The 13,053-nt window shown below is 37.6% G+C and overlaps 1 protein-coding gene across 2 annotated transcripts in view; it reads left to right on the plus strand.

The window, feature by feature from the left end:
- Positions 1-6,440: 6,440 nt before the first annotated feature.
- Positions 6,441-13,053, plus strand: part of LOC124718643 (disintegrin and metalloproteinase domain-containing protein 10) — a 543,247-nt gene continuing 536,634 nt past the window's right edge. For both annotated transcript variants that reach the window (XM_047244269.1, XM_047244270.1), the window contains exon 1: positions 6,441-6,635. In XM_047244269.1, the coding sequence (XP_047100225.1) occupies positions 6,575-6,635 (61 nt within the window). In that variant the 5' untranslated portion in view covers positions 6,441-6,574. The remainder of the gene's footprint in view (positions 6,636-13,053) is intronic.

Genomic DNA, 13,053 nt, shown 5'->3' on the forward strand with positions numbered 1-13,053 from the left:
TCAGTTTGGATTCCGTAGAAATGTTGGAACACATGAGGCAATACTAACCTTACGACTTATCTTAGAAGAAAGATTAAGAAAAGGCAAACCTACGTTTCTAGCATTTGTAGACTTAGAGAAAGCTTTTGACAACGTTAACTGGAATACTCTCTTTCAAATTCTGAAGGTGGCAGGGGTATAATACAGGGAGCGAAAGGCTATTTACAATTTGTACAGAAACCAGATGGCAGTTATAAGAATCGAGGGGCATGAAAGGGAAGCAGTGGTTGGGAAAGGTGTGAGACAGGGTTGTAGCCTCTCCCCGATGTTATTCAATCTGTATATTGAGCAAGCAGTAAACGAAACAAAAGAAAAATTCGGAGTAGGTATTAAAATTCATGGAGAAGAAGTAAAAACTTTGAGGTTCGCCAATGAGATTGTAATTCTGTCAGAGACAGCAAAGGACTTGGAAGAGCAGTTGAACGGAATGGACAGTGTCTTGAGAGGAGGATATAAGATGAACATCAACAAAAGCAAAACGAGGATAATGGAATGTAATCAAATTAAATCGGGTGATGCTGAGGGGATTAGATTAGGAAATGAGACAATTAAAGTAGTAAAGGAGTTTTGCTATTTAGGGAGTAAAATAACTGATGATGGTCGAAGTAGAGAGGATATAAAATGTAGACTGGCTATGGCAAGGAAAGCATTTCTGAAGAAGAGAAATTTGTTAACATCGAGTACAGATGCAAGTGTCAGAAGTCTTTTCTGAAAGTATTCGTACAGAGTGTAGCCACATATGGAAGTGAAACATGGACAATAAACAGTGTAGACGAGAAGACAATAGAAGCTTTCGAAATGTGGTGCTATGTGGTGCTACAGAAGAATGTTGAAGATTGGATGGGTAGATCACGTGACTAATGAGGAAGTACTGAATAGAATTGTCGAGAAGAGGAATTTGTGGCCCAACTTGACTAGAAGAAAGGATCATTTACTAGGACACATTCTGAGGCATCAAGGGATCACCAATTTAGCACTGAAGGGAAGCATGGAGGGTAAAAATCGTAAAGGGAGACCAAGAGATGAATACATAAAGCAGAGTCGTAAGGATGGAGGTTGCAGTAGTTATCCGGAGATGAAGAGGCCTGCACAAGATAGAGTAGCATGGGGAGCTGCATCAAACCAGTCTCTGGACTGAAGGCCAGAACAACAAAAACCACCTCTAAAATTATTGCATTTATTAGAGGCCTTCTATAAGAGATTGTAAAACAAAATCTTAAACATGGCTGCGAAACAGCCACTGTGTAATTCAGAACAGATTGAAAAATCAGCCAACCAGTTGCAAATAAAGATATATTATCCGTTGACCATGATTTCGATATTTGTAATAATATCTTCTTCAGAAGTATTGGCCTTATTAGATCACATGATGCAATATGCATCATAAGATAAAATATTTGCGTAAGTTACATGTACCTTATGTCAGAGACTAAGGCCAGCTGCTACTTATGCAAATATTTTATCTTGTGACACATGTTGCATCAGGTGACGTAATAAGGCCAACACTTCTGAAGAAGATATTTTTACAAATATTGAAACTTTGGTCAAGGGATAATAAACCTTTATTTGCAACTGGTTGGCTGATTTTCCAATCTATTATAAGAGATTGTCATATTGCTTTAATGTAAAATTACACTACTTAACACCAGCGAGACACAGTGCTTACACGCATGTATATGGCACCCGCTGCTTTCCCATTTTCCTTACCGCCTAAGCTTCCATAGTGCTAAGCAGAAGTTTTTTTTTTCTTTTTAGTTACGCTGTTCAGCTTATATTTGCTCTGCTTACCTCATGTATTTGTAACAGTGACCTTTTGTAAATAGAATTCTATCTTCTGTATGCTGAATTTATGTACAGTATTACTGTCAGCAAATGCATTAGTAATTTTATATGTATCGTATACCAGTAAATCTTTTACAATTTTAGTAGCCTTGTAGAGGAAACTTCATACTTGCTTTAATGTAAAATGCTGTTACTTAACATAATCAACGCGCAGTTCTTACTTGCATGTATTTATCGCCCTCTGCAGCCCAATTTTTCCTGGACACGAGAGCCTGTATATTCATAACAGCTGGCCTCTATCTAAGGCACGATGTACACTCAACATATGCAAATATTTTAACCTGTGACTCCTGTTATAATTTTGTGCCAGAAAGAGCCTGTATCTGTGGTCATTTATCAGTGAGCATTCATTCTGAAGTATGCTAAATGTAATATGGCTGCTATCTAAAGCCAAGGTGTGGGATAATTCTTGTTTTGTCAACTTTATACATGACAAGAGCCACTCAGTGTCACCTATTCTAGTGTACTATCATGTGATGTAAGATGTGAGTACGTTTACCTCACAAATATTTTGGTATGTTCATAAAAATAATTTTTGGAACTGTTATATACATTTTTAGGGCCTACTCCTTCTGAAGAAGATATTTTTACAAATATCGAAACATTGATCAAGGGCTTGTAGACCTTTGTTTTGCAACTGCTTGGCTGATTTTTTTCAACCTCTTCACTTCAATCTAACCTGTATCTTGGGCTACAGTACTGATCAGTTCATCACCACAACCATTTTACCAACACCCACATTCATTGGCTACACCAACTTACAACTGAACTATAATGTTAAAATACGAAAAACTATCCCAAGAAATCCTGTCATATTCCAAGAAACAAAAAATACAAGAAAACTATAATAATCACAATAATAATTTTCAGTTTTGCATTATCCATGTTAAAAACATAATTAATCAATTCGTATCTTCTGCCAAAACAAGTCATTAGATTTAGAAATTCTCACTGGCTACTGTATACTATCACCCACTTCGCCACGACCAACAGAAATGAATTGCCAAAAGCAGCACACACCGGAAGAGCCACCTACACTGTAAGTGCACTTGAACCACAGTAACAATGGGGATTCCTGGGCAAAATAATGGGTAAAACAAGGGAAGCCAACGATTCACATATAGTGGACTGATGTGTGGAACATAGAAATGTGCAACAGAAAACAGCAAGTGCTCGAAAGCTACTGTGAGTATTCTTTTCTGGTGTGCGTTTCTGTGTTCCACACATCAGTCCCCTATAGGTGCTGGTTACCTTTACCTTATTTTACAGATTATTCAGCTAGGGATTCAAACTGCAGCAGAAATCCAAATAACCTCACTCCTTCCCTGCATTTGTATACTGGAAGTAGTGGCGTATGTCAAAAAATATATACTAAGGAAAGAAAAGTTTTTTGCTTAAAATAAAATTGCCCATGTTTAGAGTACCAGGTCAGACAGTGACGTACGAGTCAGTCATTGAAAATCGACATTGTGTGAAACACCTCAAATCTAGAAGCATATGAAGTGGGAGTCCAAATGCTATCCACAGGATTCGACCTGGACGCAGAGTGGAAATGTGAGTGGCAAGCTACAAGAACCCGAAACCACAAACTTTTAGACAATCCAACAGTTCCAGTTCCAGGCTGCCACCAACGAAAGGAGGTGTGGGTGCAGTTAAACAGATATCAGACTGAAGAGGGTAGGTGCAAATACGACATGCACAAGTGGGGCTTTTCAAATGACAGTGTGTGTGACTGTGGTGACACCCAAACAATGAGCTACATTGTGAATGAATGTTCAATCAGACACTTCCCTGGTGGCATTGAGAAGCTCCATTAAGCAAGCGTCCCACGAGGCACTCCGCTGGATCAAGTCCATCAACATCCGAGTGTAGTCCGAGCCATTTTAAAACTTGTGTACTGTATATAATTTCACATGTTCATTTTTATATATATTTGTTTTGCTAAATGTGTATTACTGTAATTGATGCATACAATAATAATAATAATAATAATAATAATAATAATAATAATAATAATAATAATAATAAATTGTGTGAAAAAGGTGTACATCATACGGGAACAAAATTACACAGCAGATAACCCAGATATATAAAATCTCTTTCTGAGGTACATACCTTTAAAAATATATGACTTTGTACATATTGCAAGACTGCTTTCATCCTATCTCCACGTGTTTCATGTGTGAAAACATGTGACTTTTTAATTTACAAATAAATTGTAAATGTACAGCGGGCCTATGTAGGCTACTCAGATTTTTAACTATTCATTATATGAACCCAATCTGGTATTAAAAACCATTAAATGTAAGTTTTAAAACCAACAGATAAAAAGTTTCTGTCCGATATCTTGTGTGTGGTATACAAACGAGTTTTACGCACGAGATTCATATGGGGGGGGGGGGGGGGGAGAAACGTTAACTTCAGCTGCATAGATTTTTTAACTATGTCTGACAGGAATCTAGCCACACACCCGTCGATGTTTTGTAGTATATGTCTGAAAGACTGTTTATACAACGTACTTACTGTGTTACATTGTAACAAATAAGCCCTTGGTCACAAATATTAAGTCAAAATTGGCCTGGTTTCGACGCTACTATGAGCGTCGTCTTCAGAATTAGACTAACTGTACTAAAACATTAGGTATATAGTACATTAAGAAAATTAAAGTTTGTACTGACTCGAAAAGATGCAGTACTTACAAGTCACATATTAAAAAAGATCTAAGCCGGAAAGGCGACGTCATGAACACTTGTGAAATGGCGAGCCGCTAAGGGCTGCTCGTACTGTGAACAAGGGTTGCAACAAGACTGACTTAATATTTGTGACCGAGGGCTTGTTTGTTACAATATAATTCTGACACGGTCACTGAACCTTAGCAGCTGTGTTCAAAGTTTTTGTACTTACTGTGTGTTGCTGTAGTGAGCATGTGGCATGAAACTGATCCAGCACACTAAAATTTATGAGAACAATGGACATTTCATGCACCCAGTGTGAACTTTCAATCATCAAAATTATGTTCCTGGCTAATAACCATCGTTTCAAACAGCCTACACTGAAAACACCACTGTACAACAAAACACTGGCACACTAAAACCTATAATGAAAATGAAGAAATTTGTAGATTTTTCATGTCACCACATGACAGCTGTGTGAAAATGTATACAAATGAGATTATCTGACATTAATCACACATACATTTTGAGACCTTTAATTTTGATCTACCAGAAACATGAAGTTTTGGCAATTATAAAATTTATTTTGCACAGAAGTCACCTATTTTATTCATTAAAAAAAAATTGTCTGCTTCCCTCCATATTCTTCCTAACTCAACACAGATATAGAGTCTCAGGGATGTTATTCCTGTTTGTCAAAGTCTTTAATAAATGCATTATTGGAGACTGGACTACAAAACAGTTACACGTGCACATTAATCAGATCAACAGATGTTATTAGTTGTAGGATTATATTTCATGAACACTGATGCAGACGTTCTGTAAAGACTGAAACCTTTTGCAAAAACACAGCATGAAACATAATTGGAAACAGCCAGCTTCATAACTTGCAAAACTGGTTACAACAGAAACATGTATACTGTTGTGGGAAATGATCTAGAAAATCTAAAGAACTGCATGATTTGGGTAAACTGTGTAACTGAAATGTTTGGTTGGGGTAAATGGAGGGGGGAGGGTTTGTGGCAGATGGGACCAAACTGGTTGGTCATCAAGCACTAACTGAAATATCTAGTTCACAATATAAACAAGTGCTGCAAATAATATAAACGCTGTGTATATACTCAAAATTGACAGTACATTCTGAAGATCAAAAAATCATGCATGTTTTTTTTTATATACTATACGTGTGTGTGTGGAATTTTATGTATAATCGTAATATTAATCACAACGTCATATGTAGTAAATAGTAAATAATACATAATAAAAGCAGTCTTTGTTTATTCGCACGTGGATTGGCAATTCTAGCCTGCGTTGAGAAAGCTTATAACTGATTAAATCATGCTACCCGTAAACTCAAAAATACTGGCTCGGTTCGAAAATGTAAGTAATAAAACACTAATGGGCGTTAGCTATTACGTAAATCGTTTAATATTTGTACAAAAAATTCATCATTCACTTTACTTTGTCTTCATTTCAACAAAATCGTGTTGCGCCCCCAACATTTACCTCTCTCCTCAGACACGAAGTTCTAACTCGGAAGTATCAAAATAATAGGGTAAATATCTTCCAAGCAGCATCAGAATCTTCACTACGGAATTGTAAATTATTCAGTCTTCGCGAACGTGCAGAATTTTCGTATCCGGAACATCAGCTGAGCCAGAGACCTGAAACAGACGGCTATACACTCAGAGGTCAATATAAATATTTACATATATCATACTAAACGACAAACAATGCAAACACATCACGAGTAATTGATGGCTATTGGCTATCAACATGCGTGCTATATCTTCCGAAAGTCAAACCGCCGTGCTAATGTAATTTCTTTCCGATTGACGTCTTTGTCATATGGCATTAGGCGAATCAGCGCAGGCGTACTCAGTTCTCTTTGGAGTTGTGGATGTGTGTGCAGAGACAAAGGTTTTTGTGGTAGTCAGTGAAGTAGATGTGTTAGTTTTGGTGAATGAAAGTGGTTTTATTGTGATTATAAGTGTGTGCATGGAACATATACGTATGGAATTATGTTCAGCGAGTGTGGATACGTAATATTCATCTTACTGCTGGCTCCGTACATCGAAAGTGGTAAGCAAATTCACCTGACAACAAGCGCCCTTGCTACTTCGCTCTACCCCTCTGCCTCAGAGCGGACTTGTCACTATTATGATTCAGAAGTGCTTTGAACGAAAATAGTATTTAGCTTGACGGAGTATAAGCGGTGTACATTAGTCTGAATGACACATCATAATAATATGCTAATTCAGGGATATGCAAAGAAGATTTTTTTGTGTATCAGCTGATTTGTTTATGGGGGCAACTAAGGTCGATCTCTTGTATTGAACATGAAATTTAGATTAACCTTATATTTTTGTCGGAAGAATAGCCGTCGTAATGTTCAAACTGATAACAAAAGAATATTTTTATCCAAATTTTTGTTCATGTGAAAACAGTTTACCATTAAATAGCATTAGTTAACAACTACACTACTCAAATATTTGATCGTGTGTTTCAGCTGATAATTAGTTTGATAGATTTTGCTTTTTGTCGAAGTATTTTTATCAGTTTTAATAGGCTCCGGTTCTGATAACCATAATTTGATACCAATATATGGTCAGTTGTGATGGTAGCAAGATCTTGTTTACCTGCTACATGCAAAATCACAAATAGTATTGTAATTACCTTCATGTTTTAAATTATCTCACTGTGAACTGATGTGCAGTTTGTTTAATCCCTCTGTGAACAAATACACAGTTCTTCAAAAGCCAATTTTTCTGTGATAACGTTTTCGTGTTTTGTTCGTTTTATGGCTTTATATGATCCCAGGTTCATTACTATATGAAACTACAGAAAAAATAAAGATTTTATATACATTGATCAAAACGTGCAAAGCAAGAAGTGTTTCGGAAGACACGATGTTTATTTAGCAGTTTATGTGTATTGAACGAAAGTGAAAGGACGCGGTACGTCTCACCTCTTCCATGTCGAAGAACATAGCATATGTTTAACTTTTTTGTTTTCTTTCTTAAATACGAGTTTATTCGAACGATTATCTAAAGTAGAAATTCACTGTGAATATGATCGTCGGAAGGAGAGTATCATTTGACAGGTGAGCAGTCGGCAAAGATATTCAATAACCATCGGAACAAGAATACGAGCGACTAGCGCAATAAGTATCTACTATGGGGCTATTACAAATAAATCATGCAGAAGATTTTTGCTCTGCATTATAACTATATGGACGTAACCAATATGTACTCTACCCTTTAATTACAATATTGTTACGCCTTAGCTGGGTTTGCTAGGGTGTAAACGTGTGGGAGAGGGCAAATTTGCGATTAAAGCTCGTTTCTTTGTGAGAAAGCGTCCAATTCTAACGCAAAGGAATGATTGTTGGACGCCTTTTTCGTAACTAAGACGCCAAACGTGATGGCGCGGCGCCAGGACGTTGAACTAATAACTAGGAAACTTGCGATCAACTTCATCTGTTTGTCTAGATGTTTGTTTCCATGAGGTTTTTCACACCACCGGATCAAGACAAGTGGAACCATCATGTGATTTCTGAATTATCGCAACCTGTGAAATAAGAACTTTTACTGGCGTTAATAGATTTTCCATTTCTTCGCTACTGATGATATGGTAAACATCACCGGGTATCGTCCAACAAATGCTTTTTTTTTTTTTTTTTTTTTTTTTTTTTTTTTTTGGGAAATCAATATATATAAATTGCCGAAATGATGTGATGATGATAAACAATCATGACAAACGACATTAAGGGCTAGTCTTATTTTTGTATGTATTTATCTAAGACGGTGGTGCCCCGTGCAGCAAATACTTTAAAAGAAGTTGAGGCTGTTTTGTCTTCAAGGACGCATAAATTAATATTTCCTTCCTACCCCGGGCTACGTTTACAACGTTTCACTATGCATTACTTTTTATTTCTGTTGTTACCCTCTCTCCTATGTAATTTATTTATCTGATGTTCAATTTCCAATATTGCATTTGCACCGTGTGTGAGAATTGCGGCTGCAGTCATCTGTTGTGTATTCAAATGCCTCAGGTTAGAAACCCCTTTTCTGCCCCTGGACTCTTAGTTTTTTTCCAACGCATTGCATCATAAATGACTTCTCGGACTGCCACGTTTTTTTCCAAAAAAATGCTTTTAATTGTGCCACATAAGCTACGAATGATTTAAAGTCGTAATCATTGGAGTTATCAATACTTAGGTTTGTGTTCCGGTAATATTTTTACTCTTGTCAGATGTTCCTGATAAATGCTTCCGCGTTTAGTTTTATATACAGATTTCTTAGAAATACCGTCTGTGAATTGAATTCTGTATATCATATTTTAATTCTGTTGTGGTTTTCAGCTTTGGTGTAGCTCTTCACTGTGTAGGAAATTATGGGAGAGGGAGTCCCAGCAAGTTTGCTAGTTGTCGTTAAAGCTCCAATAGCAAAACATACATTGAAGTGGATGTAAACAGATAGAAATAAGAACACGATGTAATCACCATTATTATATAAATTTTATTTAACGACGCCATTGTTATCTAATAATAATGATAAGCATGAGGTATCAGTTCGTATGCAATAGGCTGCCAAAGATGACACTACTCTTTGCAAATGACAAAGTAATCACATAATATGCTAAAGTCAGTCCATAGACTGTGTTTATATTAAATACAACGTAATTTCAAAACATGTATATGTGGAACGTGTGAATCACTGGAGTGAAACTTAAGTACGAAAATCATGGAGGTGAACGCCAGGATGGTTAATAACGATTTTTAGTTGTCTCCGTTTTCCTTTACCCATCATTAGTGCGTGTTCGCACTTCTGTGCTACTACAGCAATTTGCCCTGTCTTTCCACTATTCTTCCACTACAACTGTTTTGTTCAGGCCAACATTCCTTCTTGCACTGGTCTTGACCGAGTCAGTACATTGAGACCAGCATAAGGAGGAGGAATGCGGACTGAAACAAAACAGTTTAGTAGACAAAGACAGAGGTACCATAAATGTCCCAAACCGCTCTGAGGATGGATAAAGGAAAGCATAAACGACAACTTGGCATTCGCCTGCGATTTTCGTACTTCTGATTGACGTCAGTGATTCGAATGCAGGAATATCATTACCGGTTAGTAATCATTCATCCGCGAGCATTCGCTTCCAATTTTTTTTAAATTCAATCCAGTAAATCACAAATAGCTGAATACAATTAAACAAACCTTAGTACTTGTATTCCTGCAATTTTAAGGAACTGTCAAAATGGCTCTGAGCACTATGGGACTCAACTGCTGAGGTCATTAGTCCCCTAGAACTTAGAACTAGTTAAACCTAACTAACCTAAGGACATCACAAACATCCATGACCGAGGCAGGATTCGAACCTGCGACCGTAGCGGCCTTGCGGTTCCAGACAGCAGCGCCTTTAACCGCACGGCCACTTCGGCCAGCAACTGTCAAAAGAAACGTCCTTAGGTTTGGGTGTGGATATACTAATCTTGTGGTCCCGGCGGAGGTTTGAGTCCTCCATCGGGCATGGGTGTGTGTGTTTGTCCTTAAGATAATTTAGCTTAAGTAGTGTGTAAACTTAGGGACTGATGACCTTAGCAGTTAAGTCCCATAAGATTTCACACACATTTGAACATACTAATCTTGTCAATAAAAACCTTTAACCCTTCAGCAAACCTACTGAAATTGTGTGGTGTTACTGTCAACGCTATTTTTAAGCTTCTATTTAATGTTCAATTATGTCGCGTAGTGTGTTTAAACCCCAAACTCTACAAGCTTCTGGGATTGCCATGGGAACATCTTCCGATCAGTTTCACTCCTGATTAAGGTAGTCGTGGACTTCAATGCTGTAATATTTCGCATCTTATTCGTAAAGGGACTATTATGTATGATTTTATTATGTAAGCTTGTTACTCAGTCGGGATATAAGTTAGCAGTAAAGGAAACCAAGGTAGAATTCGAAAAAGGAATTAAAGATCGGGGACAATAAACAGAAATTAAATCGAAATGAATTCGTTGAATGTGAATATCGTGACACCAGCTATATTTGGTATCGATATACCAGGTGTACCGGTATGAAATGAGCGTTAAGATACAAATGTGTCGATAGGGAACATTTGTTGTGAACGAGCCTTAATTTTTTTTTTTTTTTCGGTTGATATGACATCTGTCAAAGATATTTTGTATACCTCAAGTCACGGAACAAACATCATCATACGTTTTCATCGTGTTAACAGTGTCGAATTTTGTACCAGAAAGTGATGATTTGCGGAAAGCATTAATTTTTTGTTTTCGTTTGAAAAAAAGTGCTGCAGAGTCACATCGAATGCTTGTCGAGGCATATGGTGATCATGCTCTATCAAAAGCAACTTACAGAAGATGGTTTCAACGATTCAGAATTAATGATTTTGATGTAAGAAATGAAGAACGCGGAAGACCACCAAAAAAGTTCGAAGACGCAGAATTGCAAGCAATATTGGATGAAGATGATACTGTGAGTCAGAAGTAAATGGCATCAATGCTAAATGTTGCACAACAAACAATTTCTGACCGTTTGAAAGCTATGGGAAAGATCCAAAAGTGTGGAAAATGGGTGCCACATGAATTAAATGAAAGACAGATGGAAAACCGAAAAACCATTTGTCAAATTTTGCTTCAAAGACAAGAAAGAAAATCAACTTTGCATTGAATTGTTACTGGCGATGAAAAATGGATTTATGTTAAGAATCCTGAACGGGAAAAATCATGGGTTAATGCGGGACACCGATCAACATCGACTGCAAAACCAAATCGATTCGGCAAGAAGACAATGCTCTGTGTTTGGTGGGATCAGAAAGGTGTGGTATATCATGAGCTTCTAAAACCCGGTGAAATTGTGAATACTAATCACTACAGACAACAAATGATCAATATGAACTTTGCAATGATCGAAAAAAGACCAGAATGGGCCAGGCGACATGGCAAAGTAATTTTTTTTACACGACAGTGCACCTGCATACAAAGGAAAACTGGTTCAAGATACAATAAAAACACTTGGCTGCGAGCGGTTACCCCACCCGCCGTATGCACCAGACTTGGTACCTTCCCACTACCATTTGTTTTCATCAGTGGGACACGCATTGGCTGAGGAACACTCCGATTCCTACGAAGTAGTCGAAAATTGGGTGTCTGATTGGTTTGCTTCAAAAGACGAACATTTGTATTGGCGTGGTGTCCACAAATTGCCAAAAAGGTGGTCAAAATGTATAGAAAGCAATGGTCAGTACTTTGAATAAGATGTTTTTACTTTTCAATTCAAAATTAGTGTTTCATTTTCACAAAAAAAACGCTCATTTCATACCGGTACACCTGGTACTACCTATTAATACAATGCTACAGTGGACTAATGGCTGGCTCATCTGACACGGCTACCTATTGGCGACACGCAAAAATTTTTGACAGGCCGTGAGTCGAACCCGGATTTGCCGGTTATCGCGAACAGTCGCCGTAACCACCTAACTATTCATGCACGCCTCCCACTTACGATAAGGGGGACATCCGGGTTCGAGTAACGGTCCACAACAAATTTTCGTATATCACTAATAGCTAGTATATCTATATCTAACACAGCTAATGTCAAGATATGCCCATTCAGCGAATTTATTTCAAATTAATTACGACGGCTGTCAGTCGTTATTAATGTGTCTCCATTGAGACATGCAGGTAAATAAACAAGTTTGCCGATGACATTGTAATTCTGTCAGAGGCGGCAAGAGAGGGGGGAGAGTCATTTGAAGGGGATACTTCTTGAGAAGGGGCTTTAAGATGGACATAAACAAACATAAAACAAGGCTAATGGAATGACGTTGTTAAGTCAAACGACGGGGTCAGATTAGGAAATGAAACGTTAAAGGTCCTAGAAGAGTTTTGCTGTTTGGCCAGAGAAACCGCTGAAACGAGAGAAATAAACTTTCAAATTCTGAAGGTGGCGGGGGTAAAATATAGGGAGCAAAAGGCTATTTACAATTTGTACAGAAACCAGACGGCAGTTATAAGAGTCGAGGGGTATGAAAGGGAAGCAGTGGTTGGGAAGAGAGTGTGACAGGGTTGTAGCCTCTCCCCGATGTTATTCAATCTGTATATTGAGCAAGCAGTAAAGGAAACAAAAGTAAAATTCGAAGTAGGTATTAAAATCCATGGAGAAGAAATTAAAACTTTGTAATTCTGTCGGAGACAGCAAAGGACCTGGAAGAGAAGCTGAACGGAATGGATAGTATCTTGAAAGGAGGATATAAAACGAACATCAACAAAAGCAAAACAACGATAATGGAATGTAGTCGAATTAAATCGGGTGATGCTGAGGGAATTAGATTAGGAAATGAGACACTTAAAGTAGTAAAGGAGTTTTGCTATTTGGGGAGCAAAATAACTGATGATGGTCGAAATAAAGAGGATATAAAATGTAGATTGGCAATGGCAAGGAAAGCGTTTCTGACGAAGAGAAATTTGTTAACATC

The sequence above is a fragment of the Schistocerca piceifrons genome, chromosome 10 (assembly GCF_021461385.2).
Source record: "Schistocerca piceifrons isolate TAMUIC-IGC-003096 chromosome 10, iqSchPice1.1, whole genome shotgun sequence".
Classification (NCBI taxonomy): domain Eukaryota; kingdom Metazoa; phylum Arthropoda; class Insecta; order Orthoptera; family Acrididae; genus Schistocerca; species Schistocerca piceifrons.